A 14,945-nucleotide genomic window follows, 5' to 3' on the forward strand; every position below is an offset into this window, starting at 1 on the left:
AAATAAGGTGGCCTAGGTTTCTAGAAAACAAGTATTATACGGTAATCCAATAGCCTAACGTATGCATGTACTTAATGTATGAATATAGTGAAAGGGGAATGCATATTATTGCCCTAAACTGCCAAATATGCCAAAAATTAAAACAAAATAATTATTAAAATGACTTAATTTACCAAAAAAGAAAACAAAGATCTCTCTTTTCTGTCAGAGCTGGGTTTTTGTTCCAGAGCGTTCTCCTTTCATCTGCATTATATACCAACTTGGTCATTACATGAAAGTCTATAGATAAAATTTTAATGAAATAATAATATCTAAATGCGCTTATATGATGATGAAAAGATTACTGTTACAAATTTTTGTATAATAAATAATGTTCTTGTTGTATTTATATTATTCAGTCATTTACATTTGTATTTACTTTGGTGTGTTATATTTTGTGTAATCTAGTCTCAAATAAATATCTTTCACTTAATCTTTTTTATCACAATACAGTGCGAATTTTGGAAACGGACTATGATATAATAAAACTTTCCTAAGATGCTCATATGATGGTAGCTACTTTAACCGCTAGGCAGCCCACCAAGAGGCAATTTTTTATTGTCAATATGAATATTGACAATAATATTGACGTGTATGCGGACAGCCTTACAGAGAGGATATTCAATTTTTCTTTCGCGGGAATCGAACCTGTGACACGCTGCCTTAACGCAACATTTATTGCTTGGAAAAATTATCTTGAATTGACCCGTCCTATATTCAGTTTTTTGGAGTTGTTTTTTTATAGTAATAATTGTCGGACTTAGCAGACGGCAAATCTGATGGTAAATGGAAAATTATTGCCTTTAACAGAACAACACTGCGCAGGGCACGCAAGGGATGCGTCCTATAAAGTGCCGCCCTGTGTCCATCAATCTGAGGCGAAGTGTGTTAAGCCTTAGGTGCCTGTTATTGCACCTAACTTAACCAACAACGCCCCTCGAACCGTAACTCATTAATGCTACGGTTTGCCCAAATAAGCGTGGCGGTCAGTGGCGTGCATAGAGGGTATGCAGATGATATAGAATGAAGAAAATCTCCAGTACTTGTTATAAAAAACCTTAAGGATAGAATAGAATAGAATAGAATACTTTATTGGGCACAAAGAAACAAGTACAATTATAATGGTATACAAAAAGACACATTAGTTATTAGTTAAATGATCCAAGCAATTGTTACAGCAATCTGTGGTTGGATATAAAATTATCGATATGAAAAAATTGGAAAACTTCTGCCCCTATACTAGGATTTAACCTGTATTATAGGAGGCAGTGCTCTTCAAGTATAGGCATTGTATGAGTTATAAAAAGCCTACCCTTAAGTATTCATAACTCGTACTGGAGATTTTCTTCATTCTATATCATCTGCATACCCTTGGCTTACCCTCTACGCGAGCCACTGATGGCGGTAATACTTCCCTGGACAAGCTGAAACTGTCACAAAACGAGCTCTTAAGATCATAAAACAAATAAATCCAGTCGAAACAATATATGTACCTAATACCTATACATTACGTTCATTGTAACCGGATAGTAAAATAATGGGTATTAGGTACTTTCTTTTGCCTGCGACTTCGTCAAATTTTGACGACCTCCCTGGCACAACGGTGAGCGCTGTGAATTTAAGCAGGCGGTCCCGTGTTCGATTCCCGGCAATTCAGAAATTGTAAATTCCCAATTTGGGAATTTATAATTTCTGAATTTTGTCTGGTCACCTTACCGACAATGACGTGCCGCTAAGCGATTGAGTAATCCGGTGCGATGTCGCGTATAAACCGTTTAGGGGTATGACTACCATACTCCGCAATAGTTTAGCCCGCTATCATCTTGAACTGCATCATCACTTACCAAAAGGTAAAATTTCGTTTTTGAAGAATCGTGTATGAGAAGTTTATTTACCCAGGGTTAAATTTTGCAATGCCTATCACCAGGATATGTCTATGTAAAATTTTCTAAAGATCAGTTGCCGCTAAGTCCTTTAAAAATAACACTTTTCTTAACCATCCTGAAACTGTACCAATGTGCATTTTCGGGATACAAAGTATCCTATGTCTTTATCCTATCTTCGAACTTAATTCCATCATGGTCGCCGGATGTTGAGCCAAACATACATAATAAACAAACAGACTTACAAACTTTCGCAATCAACATTACCTACCCCAGCTTCATCTCCTGTTATGTCACAATTTACTGTAAACCTTGAGAGATGTGTGACTTATAAGCAACATTATTTTTTTTTTCGACTAAGCTGGTTAAGTAACATTAACTGAATTCAGTAAATGGATGGGTGACCAATTTTGGAGGTGTGAAAGAGAATTTAGTATTCGAATTTTCATTTTATTTTAGGGACCACACAAGCAACATAGAACTAAGCCAATAAATGGATGGTTGCCCGTCTTTAGAATATTAAAAGATAAATTGGTATCCATCAATCTCAACTCCTATAACTTACAAAGAATAGTAATTGTTAAACGAAGAATCGAAATCACATTTGTAGGTTAATTCCAATGCTAAATCTGGAAAGGGTAACCACGAAATTTCTAATATTCTTTATTGAGCCCTAGCACTGAAGTCTATAAATGGGGCAACACTTCATGTATTCAGTATTGTTAAGCCTTAATTGAGGGGTTTACTGCTGTCCGCTGAGTTCTGTCCTCTACCTCTAATCAAATTCATCAAACCTACACGAAATTGAAGCAAAACTAAACTGATAGTATAACCTATTCAGTACAAAAAGAATTACTAAAATCAGTCAATTAATTTGAGTTATGGTGTCAAATCGTCAAACACTTTCATTATCTCCCCCTAAGGAACAAAGCTAAATTTTGGGATAAAAAGTATCATATGTCCAACCTCGTAGTACGCATTCAGTAATTTCAGCGTGATGCGCGGCCATGACAGACTGACACAAATAAAAAAAAAATTGGGATCATAGGTTATAGTGACCTCCAAAAATGTTTTTTTAATATCTTTTATGCACAGAATTTGACCTGTTATTGAAGTATAGGTTGATTTGCCCATTATGTTATATTTGCCCTTAAAAATAAAATTGTGCTGTTGCAGAGATCATTGTTAAACTCCAAAAACATGGCTCCAAAAGATCTTAAATCTGTAGGGTTGGGTTGCAGTTTGATCAAAATGTACCTGTTACATACACTACAGACCTTCACCTCTTAACAGGATGGGAATGAGAAAATGCAGGAATAATGAAAGAAAAAACATAAAAATTAACAACTTGAAAGCTTTGCTTTATTCTTAAATTATTTAAACCATTAACATTACAGAATAAATTATAACTTACTGAGTTCATCAATATAGATTGCTAATTCAATTTGCTTCACTCTTATTTTAAGTTCTTTGTACCAATCATTATAAGAGTTGCTGATGCATGCAGCTTGATGTTCTCTAGTAGGATGAACTTCACTATTTGTTTTATCGGTAGATGAGTCTGTAGAGTTATGTGGGCAACCAGATGATCTTTTTAATTGTGAATATCCTACTTTAAACTGCTGTGCATTTCCTACTCTTTGATGTGTATTTCCTACTTTAGGTTGAGATTTGTATTTTGAATTTAATTTGTTATGTCCACTCGTAAAATCTTCACTTGAACTAATAGATGAATTTAGTTTTCTATTGGCATAATTGTCTGGCCTGAAATGAAAATCTTCATTTGAACTACTAGATGTACTTTGTTGTATATTTGTATGAGTGTCTGGTCTCATCTGAAAATCTCTATTAGAATTACTAGATGAAGATGGTTTTCTGTTATAATGAGGCTCTGCAAAGCTGTTTTCTACACTGTTTGAATTGATGTTGTGATTATAAATTGAATGGTTATCATTTTCTGCTTTCTTACAACTATTAGTATGATTATTGTTTTCAGCACAACTAAGTCCACAAAACTTTTTCTCATATCTGTTATCATGGTTAGGTAATTTATGAGCAGAACTATCTTTATCTGGAACAGTATTTTTTAATTTTTTAGTTATGCCTGTAAGACATTGAGTTGTTGATAAGTCAGGCCATTTAATACATTTATATTGAAGCTCCTCATTTTCTGGCAAATTGTTATTTTGAAATGAAACATATAAATCTGAAAATGATTCAATTTCATTTCTAGTACTTTTGGTATTATGGAATGATTTATTAAGTTCTTCAAAATCTTTAATGACTTCCTTTTCAGGGGAGTCTTCAGTATTACATATAATTTTCCATAGTTCTGAATAGCTACTATCATTAGAGCCATTCATTTGTAATTGGTCCTGAGGAACTAATGTTTTTGATCCATTACTATTATTACTTTCAGTATCAGTCCAAAATGAAGTTACATTAAATGAAAAGTTTACTGAAGAAAGTAAATTCATAAACTTCTTCTGTTCAACACCCTCACTAAGTATAGTAATAGCCATACCATAAGATCCAAACCGCCCAGCTCTTCCTATTCTATGCAAATATGTTTGCCATTCAAATGGGGGCTCAAAATTTATAACAAGGTCTACATATGATGCATCAATCCCACGAGCTGCTAAATCTGTTGATATCAGAATCCTACATTTATATTCTTGCAATGTTTTAAGTGAATCCAAGCGATCAACTTGATCTTGTGCACCATATAACTGCTCAGCAGGCCATTTTTCTTTAATTAACATTTTATACACTTCCCTCACTCTCGCCCGATAATTACAGAAAATCAGACATTGCTTAAATTGTTTTGTTGATATGATTTTTAACATCTCTTTGAATTTATTTTTTGTTTGTGTAATAGAGTTACTGTTGAATTTGACATAAGTTACTTTTTGGGCAACTCCAAGCAGAACACAGTCACTATTTGGACAGATGTGCTGTGCATCATGAACAAACTCTTTGATAAATTCTTTACAAGTTTCTGAATAGGTTGCGCTACTCATAATTACTTGTTTTTCTTTTGGCAGAGCTAAATGTATGTACTTAACGTCGGGCAGAAAACTTTTTTCCATTAATTTATCTGCTTCGTCGAAAACTACAAGCCTAACAGCACTTAAATCCATGTGGTTGTCACTTATCAGATGTTTTAGTCTACCTGGACTACCTACCACAATATGCACTTTATTTTTTCTTAATTTATCAATATCTTCTTGAACAGGTAAGCCTCCCATTACCACTTCAACACATAAGCCTAAAAAATACAAAGAGTGTTAAAAATTTATAAAATAATATTAAAAATAAGTGCAAAATGATCGATGTAAACATACCTTTAAATTGGCAACCTATTTGTCTAAACACATCACAAATTTGTGATGCTATTTCCCGAGTAGGTGCTAAAATAACTGCTTGCAAACCTTTATCAAGATCTATTTTTTCCAGGGCTATGACGGTAAAAACAGCAGTTTTTCCAGTTCCTGATTTTGCCTCCAACAATAAATCTACAAAAATTATAATCGATTTATTAAATGTGTGATAAAAATAAAGATTATAAGGTATTGTATGTACTTACCAAATCCACACTTTCCTAAAGGAATTCCATGTAATTGAATTGGTGAAGGCCTAACGAAGCCGGATTTTTTCAATCCTTCTAAAGTATTCAATGAAAAAAGCATTGTTTCAAACGTTACATTTTGGGAGATCTGAATGTCTGTTGTCTTTTGGTTTTCCAGTAAATCATGGGCTAGAACCATTATGGTAGGAATAATTAAAATTTATATGATTACACGGCCACAATAATCGGCGTTTTAAAATCACATTTCAAATTTTTCCACAGAATACAGATTAGACCATAAACAGCATGATAAACAGATTAGGTCAGCATTAGATATTATTTGTGTAGTCTGTGGAGTGTGGATACATGCTTTGGACTACGTTTAGAAATTGAATTTAAACTCACATGAAATAATTTTCAAAAATTTAAAGATATAAATTAACTGTCAAATCACTCCAGTGTCATGTGTATAAAAAAGGACATAAAAAAGGTATCATTATACTCAATTAAATTTATAAAAGAAAGTGGTATTTACAGTCTATGTTAAGTTTTTCCGAACTGTAACTTCAGAATTCAGATATGGCGAATTTGTAGATATATCTATTTTGCGTTCGATAATATCAATTTTGTAACTAAAATAATGCATTATTAACAATCTTCTTGTAATATTTTTAATATATCCATTGTAAGAAATAAGTGCTGCTGTATTGACATCAATGAAACAAGCTCATCATATAAAAATTCAGTGTTGGGGTTCCATGAAAAATTTTGAATCCATACATTTATCCACGTAAGTATATTTAATTGATTTACAGTCCTTTATTTTTCTATTATTTGTTTTCAGGGCGTTTTAATATTCCCAAGCTATCATCATTCATCTACAAGCATGTTTAGTTAGAATTACCATGTAGGTCAACATTATTTCAGACTACCTATTGGTATATTTATACTACTGAAACACTCAAAACTTGTTTGTTTTAGTTATTATTAACTTGTTATTAATTATTTTTAGTGTATAGAGTGTACTGTATATTGAATTTTATAGGTGATATTGGAAAGTAAGTAATTTATTTATTTTTTATCAGATAACCAAACATAATGAATAATTGTGGAAGTGGAGTAGGAGGTGGAGTTCCCATCACAGTTGGAGCTTATGACACTAAAATAGCGGGTTTATATGACTTGCTTGACACTCTTGGCTCTGGACATTTTGCTGTTGTAAAATTGGCACGGCATGTCTTTACAGGAGAAAAAGTTGCAGTAAAAGTAATTGATAAAAGTAAATTAGACGATGTTTCAAAATCGCATTTATTTCAAGAGGTAAGCTAGTAATTATTTATGATTATCTTTATTAATAATTGTCATTCTTGTAATGGTAATAGTTTAATGATTTGTTATTACTTTTAACTATTCAATATTTCAGGTTCGCTGCATGAAATTAGTTCAGCATCCAAATGTAGTAAGACTTTATGAAGTAATTGACACACAGACTAAGTTGTATTTAATACTCGAACTGGGAGATGGAGGTGATTTATATGATTACATTATGAGACATGAATCTGGTCTCTCAGAATCTCTCGCTCGTGATTACTTCAGACAAATAGTCCGTGCAATCTCATACTGTCACAGGTAATAGATACAAAAATCTGTGACATTTTGTTGACATAAAATTTTACATAAAATTTGTGACTTTTAATTGTTTTACTTTGTTTTAGGTTACATGTTGTACACAGAGACTTGAAACCTGAAAATGTAGTATTTTTTGAAAAATTAGGAGTAGTAAAATTGACTGACTTTGGTTTTAGTAATAAGTTCTGTCCAGGACAGAAACTAGAAACATCATGTGGATCTTTGGCTTATTCAGCTCCAGAAATATTGTTAGGTGATTCCTATGATGCTCCAGCCGTTGATGTGTGGTCTCTTGGAGTAATACTATATATGTTAGTGTGTGGACAAGCACCTTTTCAAGAAGCTAATGATAGTGAAACATTAACCATGATTATGGATTGTAAATACACTATGCCATCTCATGTCTCAAATTCATGTAAAAGGTAATTTAATTAAATCTTTTATTGTTTATTTATAATTTATGGTATAGAAGTCTGATAAATGAAAAATAATAATTTTTTTTCTTAGGCTTATAGGAAGAATGCTTGTAAGGGAACCTGAAAAGCGTGCCACATTAGCAGAAATTGCAACTGATCCTTGGATTACTGCTGGTGAAGTTGTCACTATAGAAGACTTTGATACACCTCTAGTTGCAAAACAGGACCTCACTGAAGAAGATCGGGCTGCAATCCTGCAAAGAATGGTTAATGGTGCTATTGCTACAAAGGAGCATATATTAGAAGAATTGGAGAAAAATGAATATAACCACATTACAGCTACTTATTATTTATTAGCAGAGAGAAAGCTTAGATCTAAAAGGTACCTACCTGCCTTTTCTTGTATTGAGTTCTTGAAGTGTATGGAATTCTTTAAAAATATCACAAATAAATGTATATTGTTACAGACAAGAAGCTAGACAAAGTGCTAGGCGGCCAGAAGTATTGTCTGTGTCTCGGACATCAAAGGGGCTACTTGCACCTCCACAATTGTCTGCTGCACCAAGGACACCACAAGATGTTCCTCCGGTAAGAAAATTAATGGATAATATTTTTAAGTAATTTTAGAACACGATGTTAAGCCATCTGTGCCATAATTTTAAGAGCAGTATCTCTATTTTGTACCATTTTCAAATTGTTGACTAGACTATTTGTAGCACAGGTTCTACAGAGGGTAGAGTATTCAATATTTGGGCTAAATTGAATATTTAAAAGTATTTAAATATTTATGTATGTATATATTAGTTTTTTTTATATTTATTAATTATATTATGTTTGATGTATTTGTGTAAACTAGTTGATGTATTATTATGTATTTAAAAAATTTGTACCACCAGCAGCCTATTCTCCTCTTCTTTTTTCCTAATTTCAAAGGTTGCCTGGCGGAGATTGGTATTAAGCTATAAGGCCACCTCTTGTATTCTACTTCTTTCTTCATGTTTCTGTTTTTGTTTTATGTTGGTATATGTTAATGTATCTTATATATAAAATCTTCTTAGTACACATACAGAAAAGGCCGCTAAATATATCGACTTGGCAACATAGATTAAGAGACAATGGTCAAGTAACCAGAGTTAACAGTATGGCCAATAGTTATCTCTATCACATGTCACATTCCAAAAACATTGCAAACCAATCTTGACATGCTAAAAATGTCAAATTTCACTTGCACTCTTATTCAGAAGGCAGTTATCCTTAAAACATGTTGTATAACCTGAATTTTTTTACCATCACCACTATCCTGCCCCTAAGCCCCTGCGCTTGCTTACGACCTGCGTATCAGTTTATGTACCCCTTTTTTAAAGGGAGATTTAATTAGGATATATAATTAAAAATAATTATAATACATAGCCCCTTATAAAAATGACTAGAAATGTTGTTACGCTTGGTTACGACCCGCATATCAGTTTATGTACTCCTTTTTAAAGGGATTTTTTAATTATTTTTAATTATATATTCTAATTAAATCAATTAGGATATATTTTATTATTGACAGCCGATCGGCGCAGTTTGCAGCAACCCTGCTTTCTGAGCCCAGGGCAGTGGGTTCGATTCCCACAACTGGAAAATGTTTGTGTGGTGAGCATGAATGTTTGTCAGTGTCTGGGTGTTTATATGTATATTTTAAGTATTTATGTGTATTATTCATAAAAATATTCATCAGTCGCCTTAGTACCCATAACACAAGCTACGCTTACTTTGGGGCTAGATGGCGGTGTGTGTATTGTCGTAGTATATTTATTTATTTATTATTATAATTAAATATAATTATAATAAATATTGTATCCATTATTTTTAAACCTGAATGAATTACTCACTTTTATTTACGGAACTTGAATACTTAGCGATCGCGCAAGTGCAGCATCGTTCGCGAGGAGGAGGACGATGAAGAAGGTGCGGTGGCGACGCCGTCTGCACGCTCGTCAGACGCGCGCCGAGGCTCGCGCTCCGAAGGGCGTCTGCACCTCGCGAGACCCGCGCAACTTGCCGACAACCTCACGAAGGTTAGTCCTTATATCGCTCTTAGAGATCATCGAAGTGTACGACTGTACCTGCTTGCCAATTATAATTGTCTCATCTCAACAGTACATCCATGCTAGATATAGGTCTTTTGTAGTGATTTCAAGTCGCTACGGTTTTGTGCTTTATTATAGGTTGGGGTCTACCAACATTTCGCTTACAGTGCGGGATCGCCTCTACAGCACCTTGGGAACCATTGGGTTCCCAACGTTACTGAGACAGAGAAACGATGGACTCCATCGTTTCTCTGAGCTATGTGGCTGCCCATTGCCATAATTAGTTACATCAATTTTAGTTGAAATTACTTTTTATTATTACTATTTTCTTTCCACCCCTTGGTATTTTTGTATATTTAAGACGGGAACAGGCCTATGCCGAGTAGCATAAAACAAGCAAGTTTGTTTCTATGTATGGGGGAATTTATTTATGTGGAAGGTTGTGTTTATGTAGAAGATTGTGTTTGGCATTATTGTGTCTACTTATTACTTCATTTTTCGGTGCGGGGTCGCCATTCCAGTATCTGTGGACACCAACGTCCATCGGTTCTCAGGGCAATGTGCTGCGCCCATGACCATTAATTTTAGTTCATATTATTATTAAGAGTCATCGTCCTCAACTCATTCCTTTTCCACTGCAGGGCACGGGTCTCCTTTCAGAATGAGAAAGACTTAGGGTGTAGTTCACCACACTGGCCAAGTGCCGATTGGTAGATTAAACGCGCCTTTGAGAAAATTGTGGGGAACTATCTTGCATGCCGGTTTCCACGCGATGTTTTCCTTGATCATTAAAGCAAGTGATTTACCTTCGAGATTATTAAGATTACACATGAAAAATTGTACAAAAATGTTGCACACAGGTGAATCTCGACGAAGGTGCGAGCACTGTAACCAACGCAGCAACGCAGGTAGCCGAGAGTGCACGCCGTGCGCCGCCGGCCCCGGCACCAGCCCGGAGGCAACGTCTTGAATGCCGGCGGAGGCGTGCTCGGGCGGGTTCATGCTCGTCTTCAGACTTATCAGACGATGATTCGGAAAAGAAGGTACCGAACTGCGCATACATGGTCTATACTTTTTCAGTCCAGTGGGTGCTGAGTGCGAGATTTTTTATCTATTCGATCGCGTAAAAGATAACTATGATTTGTATGGCGTCGAAAGAGCGCCTCTAGGGACCAGAGATCGATCGAATGCCTCAATCGACCCTCCTAACGTTATTCGGCCGGCGGGCCGGCCGATTCCGGTTGAGCGCTGGTGAGCTCTAAGACGACTTGCATAACTTGCTTACCCTGTACGCATAACCTGATTACCTAATTAACCTGATGTTAACACACTGGCAATAAATTTATATGATACGGACGCTGATGGTCATCGCGCTATAATTAAAATTGATATGTTATATGCTGCAAACGAAAAATACATGGATTATTTAGAAAAAAAAGTCTTCTAACAAATTGTCATTCGAAATGGGTACCAATCAGTCTATATTGATGAATGAATTGAATTGCAAAATGTTGATTTATTGATTTGTATGTCATGCAGCACGAATCCAGCGGTGATTGGCCGGCAGTTAAACGGTCAGCATTGAGGAAAGCGTAATAAATGCACGCGGGGCACACTCCATAAGTCACTCCCACCGAGTATATGTTTTCGTTGGGCTATTTTTGATAGTAGTAGTAGTTATCCTTTTTTTTTGATGGCTTTTTATAGTCCAGCGGAGTGCTATGAAAATATAAGGGAGTTGCGCTCACTGTGGATATTAGACAGTACGTTGACAAATATTTCCAGCAATAGACGACTCCAGAGTGCGCGTGCTGCGTGGATAAAAATCGAGGCATTTAAAAAAAACCATCTAATTAATCAGCATGTTTTGTCGCCCAGTGACTTTTAACAATGGGCGACAGTAGGTGTCAATAAGCGGCGGCCCTTAAAGCGTTATATGTATTGAAGAAACGTGCCGGAGAGCAGACGCCGGCGCCGAGTGAACGCGCGCGCCGCGACTCCCACGACGACTCCAGTGACAGCCAAGAGCGTGGCGCTGCGAGGCGACCCGCGCCTAGGCCACCGCCCCCTGCGCCTGCGCCGGCGCCCACACACGGTACTATAGCTATACAAACAATCCACTATGGTATAGACATAAGTGAGACAGCTAAGACTGTCTCGGTCTTAGCTGTTCACTTATGTGTAGTCATTGCTTTATGTATCATCATCATTAATATCCTTACTTACCAACCCATTACTTGTTTTTCATCATCATCACTTATAAATAATAAATAAATATACTATGACAATACAAACATCGCCATCTAGCATCAATGTAAGCGTAGCTTGTGTTATGGGTACTAAGATGATTGATGAATATTTTTTGTAAATAATATACATAAATACATATAAACACCCAGACACTGAAAAACATTCATGTTCATCACCCAAACATTTTCCAGTGGTGGGAATCGAATCACGACATTAGACTCAGAAAGCAGGGTCGCTGCAAACTGCGCAAATCGGCCGTCAAAATCCCAGGACTCGTTCTATTTCGTCTGTCCACTTTTTTGCATGTGCGGGGTCGCCATTCGAGCACCTTGAGGGCCCAACGTCCATAGGTTCTTCCAGCTATTCGCCCCGCCCATTGCCATTTCTGCTGCACCTGTTTTAGGTTTTACCCATTGTTGTATCTTAAAAAATGTACAATTATTTAGAAATTAATTTTTTTCCCCAACTTTCATGGTCCGTATTTCTAAAAAGTCGAAGGTCATGTCGTTATCTAGGACCGCTGTGTTGTTCCATACAGTTGCTTGTAAACTTGCAATATTCAGTCTTTTAAAGTAGCTTATAAAGACTCGACGATTTTCTTTACGGCACATCATTACCTCCTACAGCAAGTGTCTCGCACTGGATTAACTACGAATTTTGAAAAATGAAGATATGTCTTAGTTTTAACTAGTAGAAATAATTTGGGCACGAAAATGAACTGTACTATTTGGTCTAGGAGGGGGTTCATCAAGCGGTAGCGGGGGAGGGGGGGCTGCGGGAGACGCACGGGGCGGGGGTGCGGGGAGCACGGGGGGACGTCGACGACGCGCCGCAAGGAAGGAGAGTCGTCTGCGGGAGTCGCGTTCACTTAACCGCATCGCTGAGGTAATTATCTTAACTGATAAAACTTTGAATAGATTCGGAGTAGGTTTGGAGAAGGACTTACCTGGAAACTTTAAACAGATTTGGGGAAGTTATAACATCATCCTCTTCATATTATGAAAATGAAGCTTAATTTGCTATACTCCGCGAAAAGCAGGAGAATCTGTGTGGAGTAATTTATAATTTCTTCAATCCTTATTCTACGCACGTTTCGCTCCGAAACCGGAGCATCCTCAGGAGATGTTGACTTTACAATGAAAATATTGTAAAGTAATAGTCATAATATATCATGGACTTTCCCAAAGTAACGCCTGCTTCTATCCAATATCATCCTCTCCATACAGAAGCGGCTATAACAGGATTAATAGCCCTGTATCACGACAACCTCCTTCGAATCTGTTGTGACCAGTGGCGTGTATAGAGGGTATGCACAGGGTATGCAGATGAAGTAAAATGAGGAAAATCTCCAGTACGTGTTTTAGGAATCCTAAGGATAGGTATTTTTAGAGGTATTAAAAGCCTACCCTTGAGTATTTATTACTCTTTCTGGACATTTTCTTCATTTTATATCATACGCATACCCTGTGCATACCTGTGTTGTCGTGATACAGGGCTTTTAATCCTTTTATAGCCGCTTCTGTATGGACAGGATGATATTGGATAGAAGCAGGCGCTACTTTGGGAAGATCCATGATATAATGCTCTATGCCCGCAACTGGTTGTGATCTGTGTTATTAATGAGTGCTACGGAAGCCTTCAAAAACCATGTCTCAAACTCCGTGCGAATTTGCTAGTAGCGTTAAATGTGCTGGTTAGGTGGAGGAGGCGAGCGCAGCGCGGTGGGCGGGCGGCGGTCTGGTTGCGCTGTGCGGGCGGCCATTGCTCCGCCTGTTGGCAGCCGCACGCCCCGCGCCCTCCGCGCGTCGTGTGCACGGCCTGTGCTGACTGCGCACGCCGGCGCCGGCGCCCCCCCGCCTCTCCGCCGCAACCTTGCCGCAGGCGGCAGTTTAGTGCACCGCGCCCAGCTGAACCAACCTTACAGTGACCACGTCACGCCTACCTTATTTTTTTTTCTCGTGGGTAAATCCTCATGGATACCACCGCGCCACGGGGAGGCACGGTGATTATGTCGGACTAGTACCGACTAAAATCCCACGGATTTTTCCACCGGTCGCCTTGTGGCTGGGCATCCGCGAAACCTCACATCTACGTAACGCAACCCGCGAACACGTCAATATTGTTGACAATAATCAAATTTTTTTTTCCTAAAAAATGAAAATGCATATTTAACTTTCGGATACGACATCCTGCAACTCTCGCAATTGCGGCTTGAGATCTGTACCAAGCTACGGTTGTTATAGAACTGGTGCCGAAATCCATATATGCCACAGTATCAGTCTTGCGACTACTCGACTTCTGCGCCATCTAGTAGGAAAAATTGCAGTTTTGATCTACTTTTCAGAGGTGCATACTGCAATTAGTCGCTTTTTGAACACTCTGTAGTGTAGGTAAAAACACTTTAGTAAAAATTAAAAAAATATATATATCTGAATATTGTCGATAATATTGCTTGTGTGCATTTTATGACAATGACTGAAATTTCCATTTGAACATTTTTTTGAACATCCATTACCGCCGACATATCGTAACCGACAAAACATACATTAAAGTAAGTAGATTAAAGAAGTTTAATTTTAATGTTTTTGTAGACAAATATGCTGTTATATATTATAATTTAACACTACATTTATCCACGAAAATATTTAAAAAAAGAACTCAACGTAACGTAACGTAGTTTTTTTATCGGTTTCGCTGAATCGACGGTAATAGCTCGATTTGATGTTCGTATTGAAATGTTAGTCTAGGTATTAAAACCCTAAAAACTATTAGCGCATCCACGAGATCTCGTGACTACAATTAATCTCGCTTACTGTACCTACTTCTCTAGCCTTGTTTTTAGTTGAACATATAAATACTATGACTCGATTTGAGATACTATTCAGGATGACTGGCGTGTTATAAGTAATTATAAATCGGTGTCTGAATATGCGCCCCGTGTCAACCTCGAATGATCCCCTGAGGAATTAGGGCCGGTACATAGTATTTCTTATTTATTGGCTAACCCAACGTCCTACAACAATCACGTAACATCCCACCTGCACCCGACGCACCTCTCAATAACCATACCCGCTACAACATGCCG

The 14,945-nt window shown here is 37.0% G+C and overlaps 2 protein-coding genes across 2 annotated transcripts; one reads left to right on the plus strand and one right to left on the minus strand.

Annotated features, from left to right (window-relative positions):
• Positions 1-3,270: 3,270 nt before the first annotated feature.
• Positions 3,271-5,792, minus strand: LOC120630513 (ATP-dependent RNA helicase DHH1-like). Its single transcript, XM_039899762.1, has 3 exons — positions 5,509-5,792; positions 5,267-5,437; positions 3,271-5,190 (listed from the first exon to the last, which is right to left on the minus strand). The coding sequence occupies exons 1-3, from the start codon at positions 5,687-5,689 to the stop codon at positions 3,326-3,328; spliced, it is 2,217 nt and encodes a 738-aa protein (XP_039755696.1). The 5' UTR covers positions 5,690-5,792; the 3' UTR covers positions 3,271-3,325.
• Positions 5,793-6,079: 287 nt separating this feature from the next.
• Positions 6,080-14,280, plus strand: LOC120630734 (SNF-related serine/threonine-protein kinase-like). Its single transcript, XM_039900026.1, has 11 exons — positions 6,080-6,280; positions 6,576-6,810; positions 6,914-7,119; positions 7,206-7,541; positions 7,627-7,917; positions 8,003-8,123; positions 9,440-9,598; positions 10,471-10,653; positions 11,558-11,705; positions 12,597-12,745; positions 13,559-14,280. The coding sequence occupies exons 2-11, from the start codon at positions 6,589-6,591 to the stop codon at positions 13,685-13,687; spliced, it is 1,944 nt and encodes a 647-aa protein (XP_039755960.1). The 5' UTR covers positions 6,080-6,280; positions 6,576-6,588; the 3' UTR covers positions 13,688-14,280.
• Positions 14,281-14,945: the final 665 nt, after the last annotated feature.

The sequence above is a fragment of the Pararge aegeria genome, chromosome 16, assembly GCF_905163445.1.
Source record: "Pararge aegeria chromosome 16, ilParAegt1.1, whole genome shotgun sequence".
Classification (NCBI taxonomy): Eukaryota; Metazoa; Arthropoda; class Insecta; order Lepidoptera; family Nymphalidae; genus Pararge; species Pararge aegeria.

Coding starts and splice junctions, on each gene's coding strand:
- LOC120630513 (XM_039899762.1), bottom strand. CDS start 5,689: ATGGTTCTAGCCCATGATTTACTGGAAAACCAAAAGACAACAGACATT. Junction 5,438..5,508: donor TTTAGGAAAGTGTGGATTTG/GTAAGTACATAC, acceptor TAATTTTTGTAG/ATTTATTGTTGGAGGCAAAA. Junction 5,191..5,266: donor AATAGGTTGCCAATTTAAAG/GTATGTTTACAT, acceptor TGTATTTTTTAG/GCTTATGTGTTGAAGTGGTA.
- LOC120630734 (XM_039900026.1), top strand. CDS start 6,589: ATGAATAATTGTGGAAGTGGAGTAGGAGGTGGAGTTCCCATCACAGTT. Junction 7,918..8,002: donor AGAAAGCTTAGATCTAAAAG/GTACCTACCTGC, acceptor ATATTGTTACAG/ACAAGAAGCTAGACAAAGTG. Junction 9,599..10,470: donor TTGCCGACAACCTCACGAAG/GTTAGTCCTTAT, acceptor TGTTGCACACAG/GTGAATCTCGACGAAGGTGC.